This window comes from Silene latifolia, chromosome Y, assembly GCF_048544455.1.
Source record: "Silene latifolia isolate original U9 population chromosome Y, ASM4854445v1, whole genome shotgun sequence".
Lineage (NCBI taxonomy): Eukaryota > Viridiplantae > Streptophyta > Magnoliopsida > Caryophyllales > Caryophyllaceae > Silene > Silene latifolia.
Window position 1 is genome coordinate 19130751 of NC_133538.1, and position 13929 is coordinate 19144679.

The 13929-nt window shown below is 42.6% G+C and overlaps 1 protein-coding gene across 1 annotated transcript; it reads left to right on the forward strand.

Annotated features, from left to right (window-relative positions):
* Window positions 1-6506: 6506 nt before the first annotated feature.
* LOC141627690 (uncharacterized) lies at window positions 6507-9925 on the forward strand. The gene is made up of 6 exons (XM_074440917.1): window positions 6507-7108; window positions 7218-7315; window positions 7414-7763; window positions 7929-8327; window positions 8414-8864; window positions 9222-9925. Exons 1-6 carry the CDS (start codon window positions 6507-6509, stop codon window positions 9923-9925), a joined length of 2604 nt encoding a protein of 867 aa, XP_074297018.1.
* Window positions 9926-13929: the final 4004 nt, after the last annotated feature.

A 13929-nucleotide genomic window follows, 5' to 3' on the forward strand; every position in this document is an offset into this window, starting at 1 on the left:
CTGCTCTGCCGTCTGACAGCCATATCTATGCGTGGGTACCAGAACCTCTGAGGGTATCACTGCCTCTGCTCCATATATGAGGCTAAATGGAGTTTGGCATGTTGCCACTTTTGGTGTTGTTCTGTCTGACCAAAGTACCAATGGTAGTTCATCTGCCCATTTTCCTCCCAATTCCTCCAGCCGTTTTCTAAGATTTTCCACAATGATCTTGTTACTGGACTCAGCTTGGCCGTTGGTCTGTGGATATCTGGGGGCTGACTTTCTCAGTGTTATGTTCCATCGTGCACAGAAGCCCTCGGTGTTATCTGATATGAACTGGGATCCATTGTCGCATATGATTTCGGATGGTATCCCAAATCTGCTTATGATGTTACGTTTTATGAAAGAGATCACCTGCCATTCTTTCACTTCTGTCATTGCCTCTGCTTCAATCCATTTTGAAAAATAATCAGTCATGACTAGCATGTACACTCTGTTTCCTGGGGCCCTAGGCAGCTTTCCCACTATATCCATGCCCCACATCATGAACGGCCATGGAGAGACAATTGGATGCATTGGCTCCGCCGGCTGGTGGATTGTTGGGGCTGTCTTTTGACATGATTTACATCGTTTGGCATGATTAACTGCATCTGTACGCATGGTGGGCCAGAAATACCCCTGTCTCAAGATTTTGTTAGACAGACTTCGTCCACCGGCGTGGTTCCCACACTCTCCACCGTGTACGTCATGCAACACCGTCTCTGCCTCCTTTCTGCTCAAGCACCTGAGGCATGGTCCTGCCAATGATTTCCTAAAAAGAATATTATCGATTAAGATATACCTGGAGACTTTTATCCTGAAACTCTGCGCTTCCTTTCTATCCTCGGGAAGTGTTCCATCCTTTAGCCAATTTATGTACGGCATTCTCCAATCTGGATCCTGCTGTCCTTCACTGGAAACCAGGGTCCTGGCCTCCTGCGCATACTGCACGTGCACTGCTTCCTTTACCGGATCATGGTCTGGCTCCTTCTGAATGGCTGGGGTCAACACATGGGTGATAGGTATATTTGATAACTCTGTGGGCTGAAAGGTGGCCCCTAACATGGCCAGGGCATCTGCTTCTACGTTCTGATCTCGTGGAACCTGAGTTATCTTCAACGATCTAAACTTTGACTTTTGCTCTGTGGCTATCTTCAGGTAAGATACCATCTTTGAATCACGTGCCACATATTCGTTGTTTAACTGATTCACCACAAGTAAGGAATCTCTGAACACCCTCAGGTTCCTCACCTTAAGCCCTAGCGCCATTTGCATCCCCAGTATTAAGGCTTCATATTCGGCCTCGTTGTTTGTTGCTTTGAACTCACATCTAACAGCTTGCACTATCATATCACCTTTGGGTGATCGCAGGACTAAACCTACACCAGCCCCTCTCGCATTTGAGGCTCCATCAATGTATAAGGTCCATATCCCGCTATCTTGATTTTCCACTATATCATAGAACAGTTTGCACCTATCTGAAGCTCTTGATATGAACCTGTTTAGTGCCGCCATCTTCCTTGCTAGCCTTTGCACATCTTTCGGTTTCTGCGGTGATTCCAGCTGGAGTATTGCTTTTATCTGCTCCTTGCTTGCTTCAATTCCTCTCTGGGTCACAATGTATCCTAATAATTTTCCTGAGGATACTCCAAACGAACACTTGGACGGATTGAGCTTAATTTTAAATTCCCTTAATGTCTGGAAGGTGTCTGCCAAGTGTTCCATATGCATTCCTGCTTTTTTGGACTTTACCACTATGTCATCTATGTATACTTCCATCATATTCCCTATTTGTTGCTTGATTAAAAGTTTACCAACCGTTGGTAAGTGGACCCGGCGTTCTTTAGGCCGAAGGGCATGACGTTGTAACAATATATTTCTCTTTCCGACATAAATGCCGTTTTTTCTTGATCTTGAGGATGCATCTTGATCTGATTGTAACCGCTCCAGGCGTCAAGAAAAGTAAGTACTTCATGTCCAGCGGTGGCATCTACCATCGCATCGATATGCGGTAGCGGGAAGGAGTCTTTGGGACAAGCTTTGTTTAAATCTGTGAAGTCTACGCATACTCTCCATTTTCCGTTTTTCTTGGGCACGACTACCACATTAGAAAGCCATTCAGGGTAGCTAACTTCTCTAATTTTACGTGCTGCCAAGAGACTGTCTACTTCTTTGTTAATGACTTCGTTTCGTTCTACTGCGAATTTTCTTCTTTTCTGCTGTACTGGGGGGCAGCCTGGGTTCACGCTTAACTTGTTCGAAATAACGGATGGGTCTATACCTACCATATCATCGTGGGACCACACAAAACAGTCCATGTTGGCTTTCAGAAATTGAGTCAGCTGACTGCGTAGCTCTTTACTGCAAGTTGCTTCGATTAATACTGTCCTATCCGGGTGCCCCTCGTCCAAGTGTACCTGATCCAGTTCCTCTGAGGGAGGCTCCTTATATTCTTTCGAGGTGCCCCGGTCCTGTAATTGCTATGAGGGGAGCTTGGTTGTAGCTTTGAGGGCTTGTAGCTTTGAGGGCTTGAGCGTAGCAGTTTCTGAAGGAAAAGTAGATCTATATACCAAACATATTCATATATGTTCTATTTTAATTTGTCATAAAATTAATAAATGATCTTATGCATGCAAACTTATAAACAAAATAAAGAAGAAGCATTCATCCTTACATTGGAAATTCGGTTTAAATGGGCACAAGAGAGATCACCTTCTCTCTTGTTCTTGTGTTTTCTTTTTGGATGAACAAAGACCCAAGTGTAGGATCTCTCCCAAGGATTAATACCCAAAGCACACTCTTAATAAAATTAATATTATGTATACTAGACAATATTAATTTTTGTAGAAAAACTGACCCAAAATAATTTGGTTTTAATCTCCCAAAACCGGTTGAGAGAGAAGAGAAGAGGAAGGTTTTTATCTTTCCAAAATTCTAATTTTAGGTGAATAAAAAATGAATGATACACTAACTACATTTTAGTGTATATTAGGTAAAAATGAGATGAAAAACCAAAGTGGTTTTTCATCTCATAAAACCGGGTGGAAGGGGGGATTAGAGGGAGCCAATGCATGCTTGAGTTGTTCTTCACAATGAGCAATAGGGTTGCATGGCTAGTTTAGTAGGTAATCATTGTGTTTACCACTCACATTATAAACACAATATTATCCTTAATCCTCCCTTAATTTCGGTACATATAGATAATATGGACTCCATATTATCTTTGTCAAAATGTCAATTTGTCTTATGTCACATGTCATATGTTACATAAATTTGTTATGTATTTTTAACCTATTAAAAATCAACGTATTAATAAAAATACGTCATATACAAAAATCGACTTAGTAATTCATAATTACTTGTACCAAAATGTTTTACCAATTATAAATCACAACAATTTGTATTTATAATAATTCATTCAAATTTAATTGTTTCCTTAAACAATAATTTCATCTGAGTAATGATACAATTCGGTTACTCAGACCGTATCTCATTTAATCAAATTTCAAAGAGAGACGTAAATAATACTTCCAAAATCTTCCGTTAATTTTAAATAATTTAATTGACTCGTAACGTTATACGATCAATTAAATGATCAATTAAGAGTGTTTCCCTATAGGTATGACCTAGGGGATCAACTGATCACCACCGTCGCACGACAGTAATGTCAAACTCTAGTCAGCCAATCATTACCGATATGTGTGGACCAGTTGACAGTAAAAATACTTCACAAACGTATTCTTTTAAAATGAGATTTAAATATGTGATCATTATGATCAACAGTTGTGATCGCATTATTGTCGGAGGACACATATTCCAACAGTTTCTGGATTCCTCTCGATCCCCTTTTACTGTGACAGTACCCCATGGTGTTGGGAACTTGAGAAACTGATGATATGTTGAGGGCACCACCTTCATCTGATGCAGCCATGGTCTTCCTAATATCACGTTGTAAGTAGTTGGATCCTCAATGACTAAGTATCTTACCAGCTTTTTAACTCCTTCAATATACGTTAGAATGGTTATCTCACCCACCGAATGTGCAGTCTCACCACTGAATCCCAACAGGGGTACAGATTTCTTTATCAGGTTCTCTTTATCAAAACCCATGATTTTGAGGGTTTCCATCATAATGAGGTTCACAGAACTCCCTGTATCTACTAGTGCTTTTCGTACGGTGCAATTGCCAATGGATAACGTTATGGTTAGGGCGTCATCATGTTGTTCTGTGCCGCTTTCCATGTCGGTTTCGTCAAAAGTTACCGAGGGTAAATTTTTCTGGCTTACCCTGAATGAAGTTTCTGGATGATCCCCTTTACTTTCGGTGGCTTTCCTCTTAGCTGCGGAATATGTTAAACCTGATAGTTCGGTTCCGCCTGTTATCACGTTAATAATTTTCGTGCATATGGGTGGGGCAGAAGGAAGCACCTGATTTGCTGCTTCTCTTCTGTCCTGCTTGCCCCCACGTGATAGCAGGTGGTCCAAATTTCCCCTGCGTACGTGGAACTTTACTTCCCTGCGTAGCCTGTAGCAGTCTTCTGTTCTGTGCCCTATATTCTGATCCCATTCACATCTCTTGCTGCTGTCTCTGTCGTCGTTGGGTCGATTCTGGGTGGGAGGCTTTGGCCATCTCACCTGATCACCTAAGCCTCTTAGTGCTTTCAGCAGCCCTTCCATTCCTGTATTGAATCCGTACTCAGATAGCTTAGGAGGATGCTGGGAGTCGTCAACTTGCTAGGTTTTTTCTGCTACTCTGCTGATATTGGGTCTGCTGTATGACTTAGCTCGTTCGTATTTCTTTTCCGTTTAGACTTTCCTGCTAAATTTGTCGAAGTTTGGTATTCCCTTTCTAGCCTGTATGTCTTCATCCAACCTTAATGCTGCTGTAGTTCTCTGCTGGACTTCTTCGAATCTTTCATAAGGATACATCGTTAATTCTTTGTAGAGGTTTGATTCCTTGTCCAGGCCTTGTCTGAAGGCATTGATAGTTGTGGACGTGTCACAGCCTCTTATTGAGACTTCCTCTACATTGAACCTGGTGACGTAATCTTTGATTGATTCACCTATTTCTTGAATGATCCTATACAGATCGCTTGGCTGCTTTAGTGTTCTCCGGCTGCTGGAGAACTGCTGATTGAAGGCGTTGACTAAGTCGGCGAATGAAGAAATTGTCTCGTTAGGCAAACCGACGAACCATTGCAATGCTGCTCCGGTTAGGGTCGAACCAAATCCTTTACACATACATGCCTTCTTCGAGGCTCCTGTGGCAGTGGTAACCATCATTTTTTGCTTAAACTGGCTAATGTGATCGCAGGGGTCTGTGGTTCCATCGAAGAGGGTCATTGTTAGCACGTTAAATCCTTTTGGTAAGGCCACTGTGGCTATATCGTCGGTAAAAGGCGAGTCAGCGTAGCTTTTTGGTGCAGCCATCTTCATAGGCAGCGGCATTCCTGGGACCCTCCGGAGGAGGCTTCGTAGTTCCTGGTATTGCTGTTCTATATACGTCTCTCTCCCGGCGGGTCGCAGGTGCTCCTGTGACTGACGTTCTGCTCCTCGTACGAAGTTTTGTTGTCCTAAGACCGTTGGTTGGTGTATCTGCGAGGCTGCTGCAGCCAGGCCACTTTCCCAGGTATACTCAGCTTGATTTGTAGCTGGAGCCCTGATCACTGGGATCGCAGTTGCCACTCTGCTCTGCTGGAGCCCTCCTACATCTGACGTGGGTGTTGGCTCTTGGCGTGCTGGCTCATTATCTGGTGTTAATGCTCCTAGTCCCGTTGGGACCAAGCTTCCTCTTGGCTGCGGTGTTGCGTCTATGTCCAACCTGAGTGCTACTTCGCGTGGCAGCACCCGCGTCTGCCTCCGATCCCTACTCTCTCCTGGTGATCCCCTAGATCTGTCTTCCTGTATCCAGGGGCCGAATTGGCGGCATGGCTTCTTAACTCGTTGATCTGTGCTCGAAGGACATTGTTGTCCTCTTCCATCTGGGATCTCATGCTCCTATTTTCGTTCTGCATTGTCCGTATCGTCCTTGCTAATGTGTCCAAACCGCTTATCATGATGCTGGTGGGACTCGGAGGAGCCTGAGCCTGTTGCCTGGATTGTGCTCCACTCTCAGACTGTGGGGCTCCTTGCCGTCCCTGGACGACTCCCGAATCTCTAGTCTGGACTCTCTCCGAAGACGGGCTTGCTGCTGGCTGGGAACTTTGACTTTGCTTGACGGCTGGTATCTGGGCGGCACTGGTGGTTTGAACCGAGGTTGTGCGTGCTCCGGCTACCAAGGGAGATGGTACCCGTGTTGCTGCCGAAGGGGATGGTGCCCGTATTGCTGGGGCACCGCCGGTGCTACCTGAGTTGGTTTCTTGGTGTCCGGACATGTTATGCTTGCTGTGTAGACTGGATAACGAAGATGACCACTATGCTCCACGGTGGGCGCCAAACTATTTTGGTAAATTTCTACCAATTTAGGGTTAAAGCGGTCTTAACTAATTATGGAACGCCTAGACCGTGCCTATGCTAACTCTGAATGGCTCAACCTTTTCCCTGCGGCATCTCTTTTGCATCTTCCAATTCTTGTCTCAGACCATGCTCCAATTATACTCAAGTTTTTCCCTCCTTCAAGGACCTACAGACGCCCTTACCGTCTTGATAACTGGTGCTTTAATTCACCTGAGATTGCCCATATTGTAGATTGTGCATGGAAGTTACCTTTTACTGGCTCTCCTATGTATGTTTTATCTCGCCGCCTGGCTTCTGTCCGATTTTCTATAATGCAATGGGTGATTCATCATTGCTTGTCCCATGGTATTAACTGGTCTGAGATTCAACAAACAACCATGTGCTCTTCTACGGAGATTTTAGATGTTCAGTCGGCAACATCTTTTCAGCAGGTTCGTTCTGCACAACTGCACCTTCTAGAAACACAACATTCTTACTGGTTACAACGGGTAAAGTTAAAGATTGAAGTTCTTGATGGCCTCCCTTCGAGGTTTTTATATTCCCGGGTCAAACAACGTGCTTCTCACCAGCGTATTCTTGCTTTGCTTTCTAGCTCCGGTGAATGGCTTTTACTCCAGCACAGATTTCGTTGGAAGTTACTTCTTTTTTTCGATCTCTTTTATGTGCAACCCTCCTCAAGATCCTGGCTCGCCCCGGGGTTTTATTGCCCCTTTGCTTGACTCTCTTGATCTTCCAATGCTCAGCCCGGAAGACTGTTTGCTGTTATCTGCTCCTTTCACAGAACTTGATATTACACATTCTCTAAATGGTATGGATGGATCCAAATCACCTGGCCCCGACGGTATTACCCCTAAATTTTTCCAGATGTTTTGGCCCCAGGTTGGTCCTTTGGTTAATCTGGTTCTTCTTCGTTTCCTTAACTCGGGTGTTATGCTGAAGGAATGGAAAATACCCATATTATTCTCATCCCTAAGGTTGAGAAACCGGAGCAGATCTCTCAGTATCGTCCTATCAGTCTTTGCAATGTTATTTACCGGCTTGCTTCCAAGTGTCTTGCTAATCGTCTCAAGCTTTTTATTTCATCGGTGATTTCGGAATCTCAACAGGCTTTTGTTCCTTCGCGGCTTATGCCAGACAGCTGTGTTATTACTCACGAGATTATGCATTATCTTAATAAAACAAAGCGAGGCTCGGTTTCTTATGCTGCTTTGAAGCTTGATATGCATAAAGCTTTCGACCGCGTTTCTTGGACTTTCCTTATTGCGGTTTTAAAGAAATTTGGTTTCCCGGTCTTCTGGCAAAATATTATTTGAGAATGTATTTCAACTGTCACATATAATATCATTATCAACGGCGAGCCCTCTAGTACCTTTAGACCTTCTTGTGGTCTAAGACAAGGTGATCCCCTTTCACCTTATTTGTTTATCATGTGTATGGAAATTCTTTCGTGCCAGCTGTGTAAGGCAGAGAAGGCTAATATGTTAATTGGCCTGAAGATTTCTCGGTACGCTCCCCCTATCGCACATCTGTTTTACGCTGATGATGCTTTTATTTGCTGTAAAGCAACTCCATCTTCTTTTGAGACTCTCAGAGATTTGTTTCGTTGCTTCGAGCTTGCGTCTGGTCAGATGATTAATTTGGATAAGTCTTTTATTAAATTCAGTCCAAATGCACCGCTTGATTTCAAATCCCACATGGCATCCATTCTGAAGATGCGCACATCTGATTGCTTTGGTAGTTATTTGGGTGTCCCGTCGATCTTCCCTCTAAGAAGTCTCTTGTGTTCCAGCCTTTGGTGGATAGGCTTACAAGTCGCATTCTTGCCTGGTCTTCTCTCCACCTCAGCCAGCCTTGTAAGCTGCTTATCATCAACACTATTTTTTTGGGTTCACTCTGGTTTCTCATGGTTTCTATTCCTTTTCCTATTGGAATATGTAAGAATATTGACTCTCTGATTGCGGCTTTTTGGTGGCGCAAATATGTTCGTCATAGATCTATTCACTGGCTCTCTCGGGATTCTCTACAACTTCCTCATGTAAGTGGCGGCCTTGGTTTAAAATCTGTATCTGTATTAAGTCAGGCAACACTTCTGAAAAATTTCTGGCGTCTCCACCATCAGCCGACTGGTTTATTATCAAAATTTCTGATTCCCAAGTATAGGAAGGATCTTCCTATCCCTACTTCAAAATCAAAGGTCTCTCATCCTTCGTTTTTATGGTCTGATTTATGTCGCGCAGCTAATGTTTTGTCCCTTGGTTTTTCATGGAAGCTTGGTAATGGTTCCTCTGTTGACCTGTTTACAAGGCCATGGGTTAATGGGACTATCCCCTCGGTGCGTAGTCCTACGCCTGCTGCCACACCTATTCTTTCTCATATGCTCACTACTTCTGGTAATTGGAATCAGTTTACAGTTTATCGCTGGTTTCAGCCTCCTTGTGCCAGGGCTATTCTCGCTATGGAACCTCCTCATATTGCTATTGATGATTACCTCTATTGAAAATATACGGAGGATGGAGTTTATACAGTTCGCTCAGGATATGATTTCTTGTTGTCCCATACGTCCTTTTCCTGCTCTCCCTCCTTTTATTCTACATTTCCTTGGAAAGTTCTTTGGGGTCTTCATTGTTCTCCCATGTTCCCTCTTCTGATTTGGCGAATAGTACATAATATCCTTTCTTCTTTAGAAAATTTATATGTTAGAGGCATCCAGGTTAGTACTTCCTGTGTTTTTTGTCGCTCTTATTCAGAGTCTTTAGATCATCTTTTTCGTTACTGTACTGTTTCTAGACATGTTTGGCTTTCTTCGGTTCTTGGTATTAATTCGGTAGCTAACCCTGGTGTTTGTCTGCAACGATGGCTTGCTGATTTTATTGGATACTTTCACAGGGTTACTGCAAATGCAGATCAGTGCCTTCTTTGTTTTCTTTGTATTATAAAGGCCATATGGATGGTTCGCAACTCGGTAGTCTTTGACAATTGTAGTGTCAATCCTGTTCAGATTTTACATCTGTCTGACTACCTGCTTGCATCCCATTCACAGTTGCCAGTGTTTTGGCCTTCCTATTCTAAAGCGACTACCATGAATTCTATACCAATCATGAACTGTGCTCAGTCTTGTTCTGCGGTTACTTACTTTATTCCTGTTTGCAGGTCGCCTATTAGGGATTGCTACACTGTCACTTCTTCGGATACGCTGTCAAGCGATCCCGTTGTTCAGAACGTGAGGGCTACCACGGCTTTTGCAGCCTCGACAAAAGGCCTACTCCTCACCACGTACAGAGCCCACTCAGCTTCGCAACCTTCCGTTTCTTTCAGAGTTGCATCAAAAAAATTATCTTCAGTTCTGGCCTCCACAACGCCAGTACCAATCGAATTGCGCCACTCTTTGTGCACAATTCGTAGTTTCCTTCGTATGTATGTTCACTGGTCAGTTAGTTTGGCTGCTGGCTGATATTGTATACGTTTTTAGTTTTAATATATGAAGTTTATTATTGTCAAAAAAAAAAAAAAAAAAAAAAAAGTAATCAAGCTTCTTTTGTGGAGCTCACATTTGATAATTCGCACATGGGTACTCTTGTTGTTTAACCTTAAAGACATGAGAATCTAGTGACATAATTAGGTGAACCCGTTCTAAATTATGATGTTAAACTAAGGCATGGGTACCGTACAAATAAAACGTATTAAGTGAACTCCATACCTTAAGAATTGAAATAATTGTGTTTATTAGTTTTACCTAATGAATAAACGGAGTTGGTTTCCTTACATTTAAAAAATAAAACCCCGTTTTTTTAACTTAATTTTAGCTCATTTTAGTTCAGTTGAGTTTTATTCAATTCAGTTTAGTTCAGTGTAGATTCATTTAGTTCAGTTTAACTCATCTGTTCACAACTTAAGGTTATGTTCTTTTCGACTGAAAGCATCTGCACTGAATTAAACTTAACGGAGCTGAACTGAACTCAACTCAACTTAATGGAGCTGAACTGAAATAAGATAATTTGTGAAAAGATGAGCTGAACTGAACGAAGTTGAACTGAATAGACTTGAACTGATCTGGATTGAGCTGAAATTAAGTAAAAAAGAATATGGCCTAACTCTTATTTTAGTTTAGTTCAGTTTAGCTCCATTTAATTCAGTTCGGTTCAGTTCAATATAGTCCCATTCCATTCACTTAAGCTTCAGCCGAAAAAAATAGAGTAAATACAAAATAATAAAGAAAATATAGTTACTTGCCTATAAATCCACCTATCTACGGAGTATTATTCTTGTATCTTTTAGAAGAAATTTCGTCAACTCTACAAATTTATTAGTTCCAATTAAAATATCTTGACATGTATTGAACCATTCATGTTTATTAAAGTGAAGTTAATTCTAAAGTTAGTGCAGATCCCACACAAAAGCGCGTTTTCTAGATCATTTTTTATAGAGAATTTATTAATTAAATTGTCTGTAAAAACAAATTTTAATAATGTGTAGTAATAAGAGATAGAAGTAATAAATTAGAGATTTTTAGCCTGAATGAAATTGACAGTTGAACTAAATTTTTTTAATAAAAAAGTTATTTATTATAAATAAGATTGTCGGTTTAACATAAATAACACATGATTCTTTTTATCCATATAAAGTATTTCAGTGAAGTTAACTATTATTGTTATTTTTCAAAATAAAAAATATAAAGAAAAAATGCGAAAATCATACACTATCCATTATTTATTTATAGTTTAGAATTTAGAAAGAAACCCAATTATGAGTAAATATTGTTTAGGCGGGAAAAATAAGAGAGATGGAAGCGCCGACAGTTGACAGATTTTGGGCTCTTCTTCTACTTCTAGCTTCATACTTGAAAGGGTAGTTGGGCCAACATGTCATTTCTGATGGCCTGCAACTAGTATCCTTTTCGATCCAACTAGAATTCTCTTGGCCTTGTACGAATTGGTCAACAGTTCAACACATACAAGACTCAAAGTTGTTAGATAAGTCCATCTGTCATAGACCTGGTAACAGATCGGGTCAAGTAGGGTTTGTGTTCGTGTCATATGTAAACGGCTCATAAACCAACCTAAACCCGACCCAATTAAATCTCATATCATATTCGTGTTGACCCAATTACATAAATGGGTCATAAAGCCCAACCCTAGTCCCTAACCCGTTAATTTCGTGTCGAGTTCGTGTCGTATTTTCGTGTCATGTCTATATTTGGAAAGTTTAAGTATATTTATGTGAAGGAGGATTAAGAAAAATTACGATTAATTTAGTAAACAGGACATTCGTGTCGGGTTCATGTTTAGAGAGCTCAACCAAACCCAATCCAATTAAATATCGTGTCGTGTCCGTGTCGACCCACTTACATAAATGGGTCATTAAGCCTCAACCCAAACCAATTAATTTCGTGTCGTGTTTGTGTCGTGTCATTGTTTGCCGGCTCTAATCTATCTATCAATATAATATAATAAAACACAAATCACAAATATATTTTATAGAATATTTTACCATGAATCAATCAATATATATAATTAAAAGAGGCTTTTTTTGAAACATGTAATAGTATCCAACTTTAACAAAACAACTAATTAAATTAACTTAAATATTAAAAATACTTATTTACTTATATTCTTCCAAACCATTACCTTAAAAAAAATCCATTACCTTAAAAAAAATAACTCAAATATCAAAAATAATATTCCAAGTCAACTATCAAAACCGTCCTTACATAGAATAATAGTACACTTATTACTGATGGGGCATATTCTGCACCGCTGACCAAGTCAACATATTGAGCAAGGTCAAGGATATCCACAGCAAAGTCAACGACTTAGACAGTCTAGCCGATGCAACCCATCGGCCTGTCACCTGGGGTCTCGGCCTGTCAACCAGCCAGCCGGGACACATATCCGCGTACTCATATCCAAGACCCTCGACCGGCCTGCCATGGGTCCATCGGCCGAGGGTAGAACGGTCTTTCCACCTGCTAGCCACTTGGCCACTTGGCCACTACGTGACAAAAGGTGAAAGCCTATAAATACTCCTCAACCTTCATTGAGGAAAGGATCCATAAATTAACCTAAGAATCACTATTCATCTGGTAATATCTTCCTTATCTCTCTATAATACATCCTTAGCCAAGTAATAACAACTTATCCCTCTAAGTTTACTGACTTGAGCGTCGGAGTGAGTACGCTTGGCACAAAGCCAAGCCCTCAGTTCTTTCATTGTTACAGGAGAGACCGAGAGGAACGATAGAGACGAGGGATCCAGCTCAAGACATCATTCTACAAGCCACGGGTGGTAACAATACTTGCTCTGGAATTACACCCGGAACAATTGGCGCCGTCTGTGGGGAAAGACACTAGAAGCTAGTCACATTCATTCCCAAACAAAAATATACACACAAAAAACCCACCCCAAAAGCCAAGAAGATGTCGAAACAACAAGAGGCATTCGTGACTGACGAAACCGAATTCTACCAAGATGATACCGTCCACAAATGCTGAGTTGTGCAACCCTCACGGCCAAGTGATTCAACCGAGTACGGGATGCCAATAATACCGGACACTCACGTTTGCACTGACCGGTCACCATCATGGGGCATGTGGTTGACGCAGCAAAACTAAAGATGCTCCTGGACCTAATTGGGAGTACGCCGGCTCACACTGTCACGCCGACAAGAGCGGCGGAACCCGTCCAGGAGACCAGGGCCCAAAACGTGACCCCAAGAAACTTGAACGGAGCATTAGGAGAAGCTGACCCTGTCAAGACACCGGAGGGGCCCAAAGTGGTCGTGGTAGACCTAAGTCCCTCTCGCACTCGTGAGAAGACGGCGTCGCCGCGGCACGAATGAGGCACACCCCGGAGGAATGAAAGAAGCCCAACTCGTCAGAGTTGGAGAAGAAGCCCGACTCACCAGAGTCGGAGGAGAAGTCCTTCTCGCTACGAGGAGAGAAGCCGGACTAGGAATGCGAGGAGCCGATCGCCGCGTGTCGTTCGACATGTGGTCGAGACCCCCGCGCCTACGTCCTAGATACCCCTGTGCCGACTAAGTCGGGTTACCACCCATAGCATACAAAGGGGAAGGAGACCCGACCGACCACGTCGAGGCTTACGAGTCTCACATGTCGCATGGGAGCAACCTGATGAGGTTTGGTGCCGAATCTTCCCAACGACACTGCATGGGATGGCACGAGTTGGTACAAGGGGCTACCCGACGGTCGGTATCTTTACGCCGACCTAAAGGACGCATTCCTAGCCCAGTATTCCTGCAACAAGAGGAGGGCCGTGGAGACATCGGACCTCCTGACTATCAGACAGGAGGGAGGCGAGTCCCTCCGAAGTTATGTGAAGAGGTTCGACGCCAAGGTTCAATAAATTCGCGAGCTGAACAATGAACTCGGCGACCTTCGCGGCGATGAAAGGCCTCCCAAGGGAGACCTAAAAACGAGCTCATCAAAAGCGGCGGCCTGA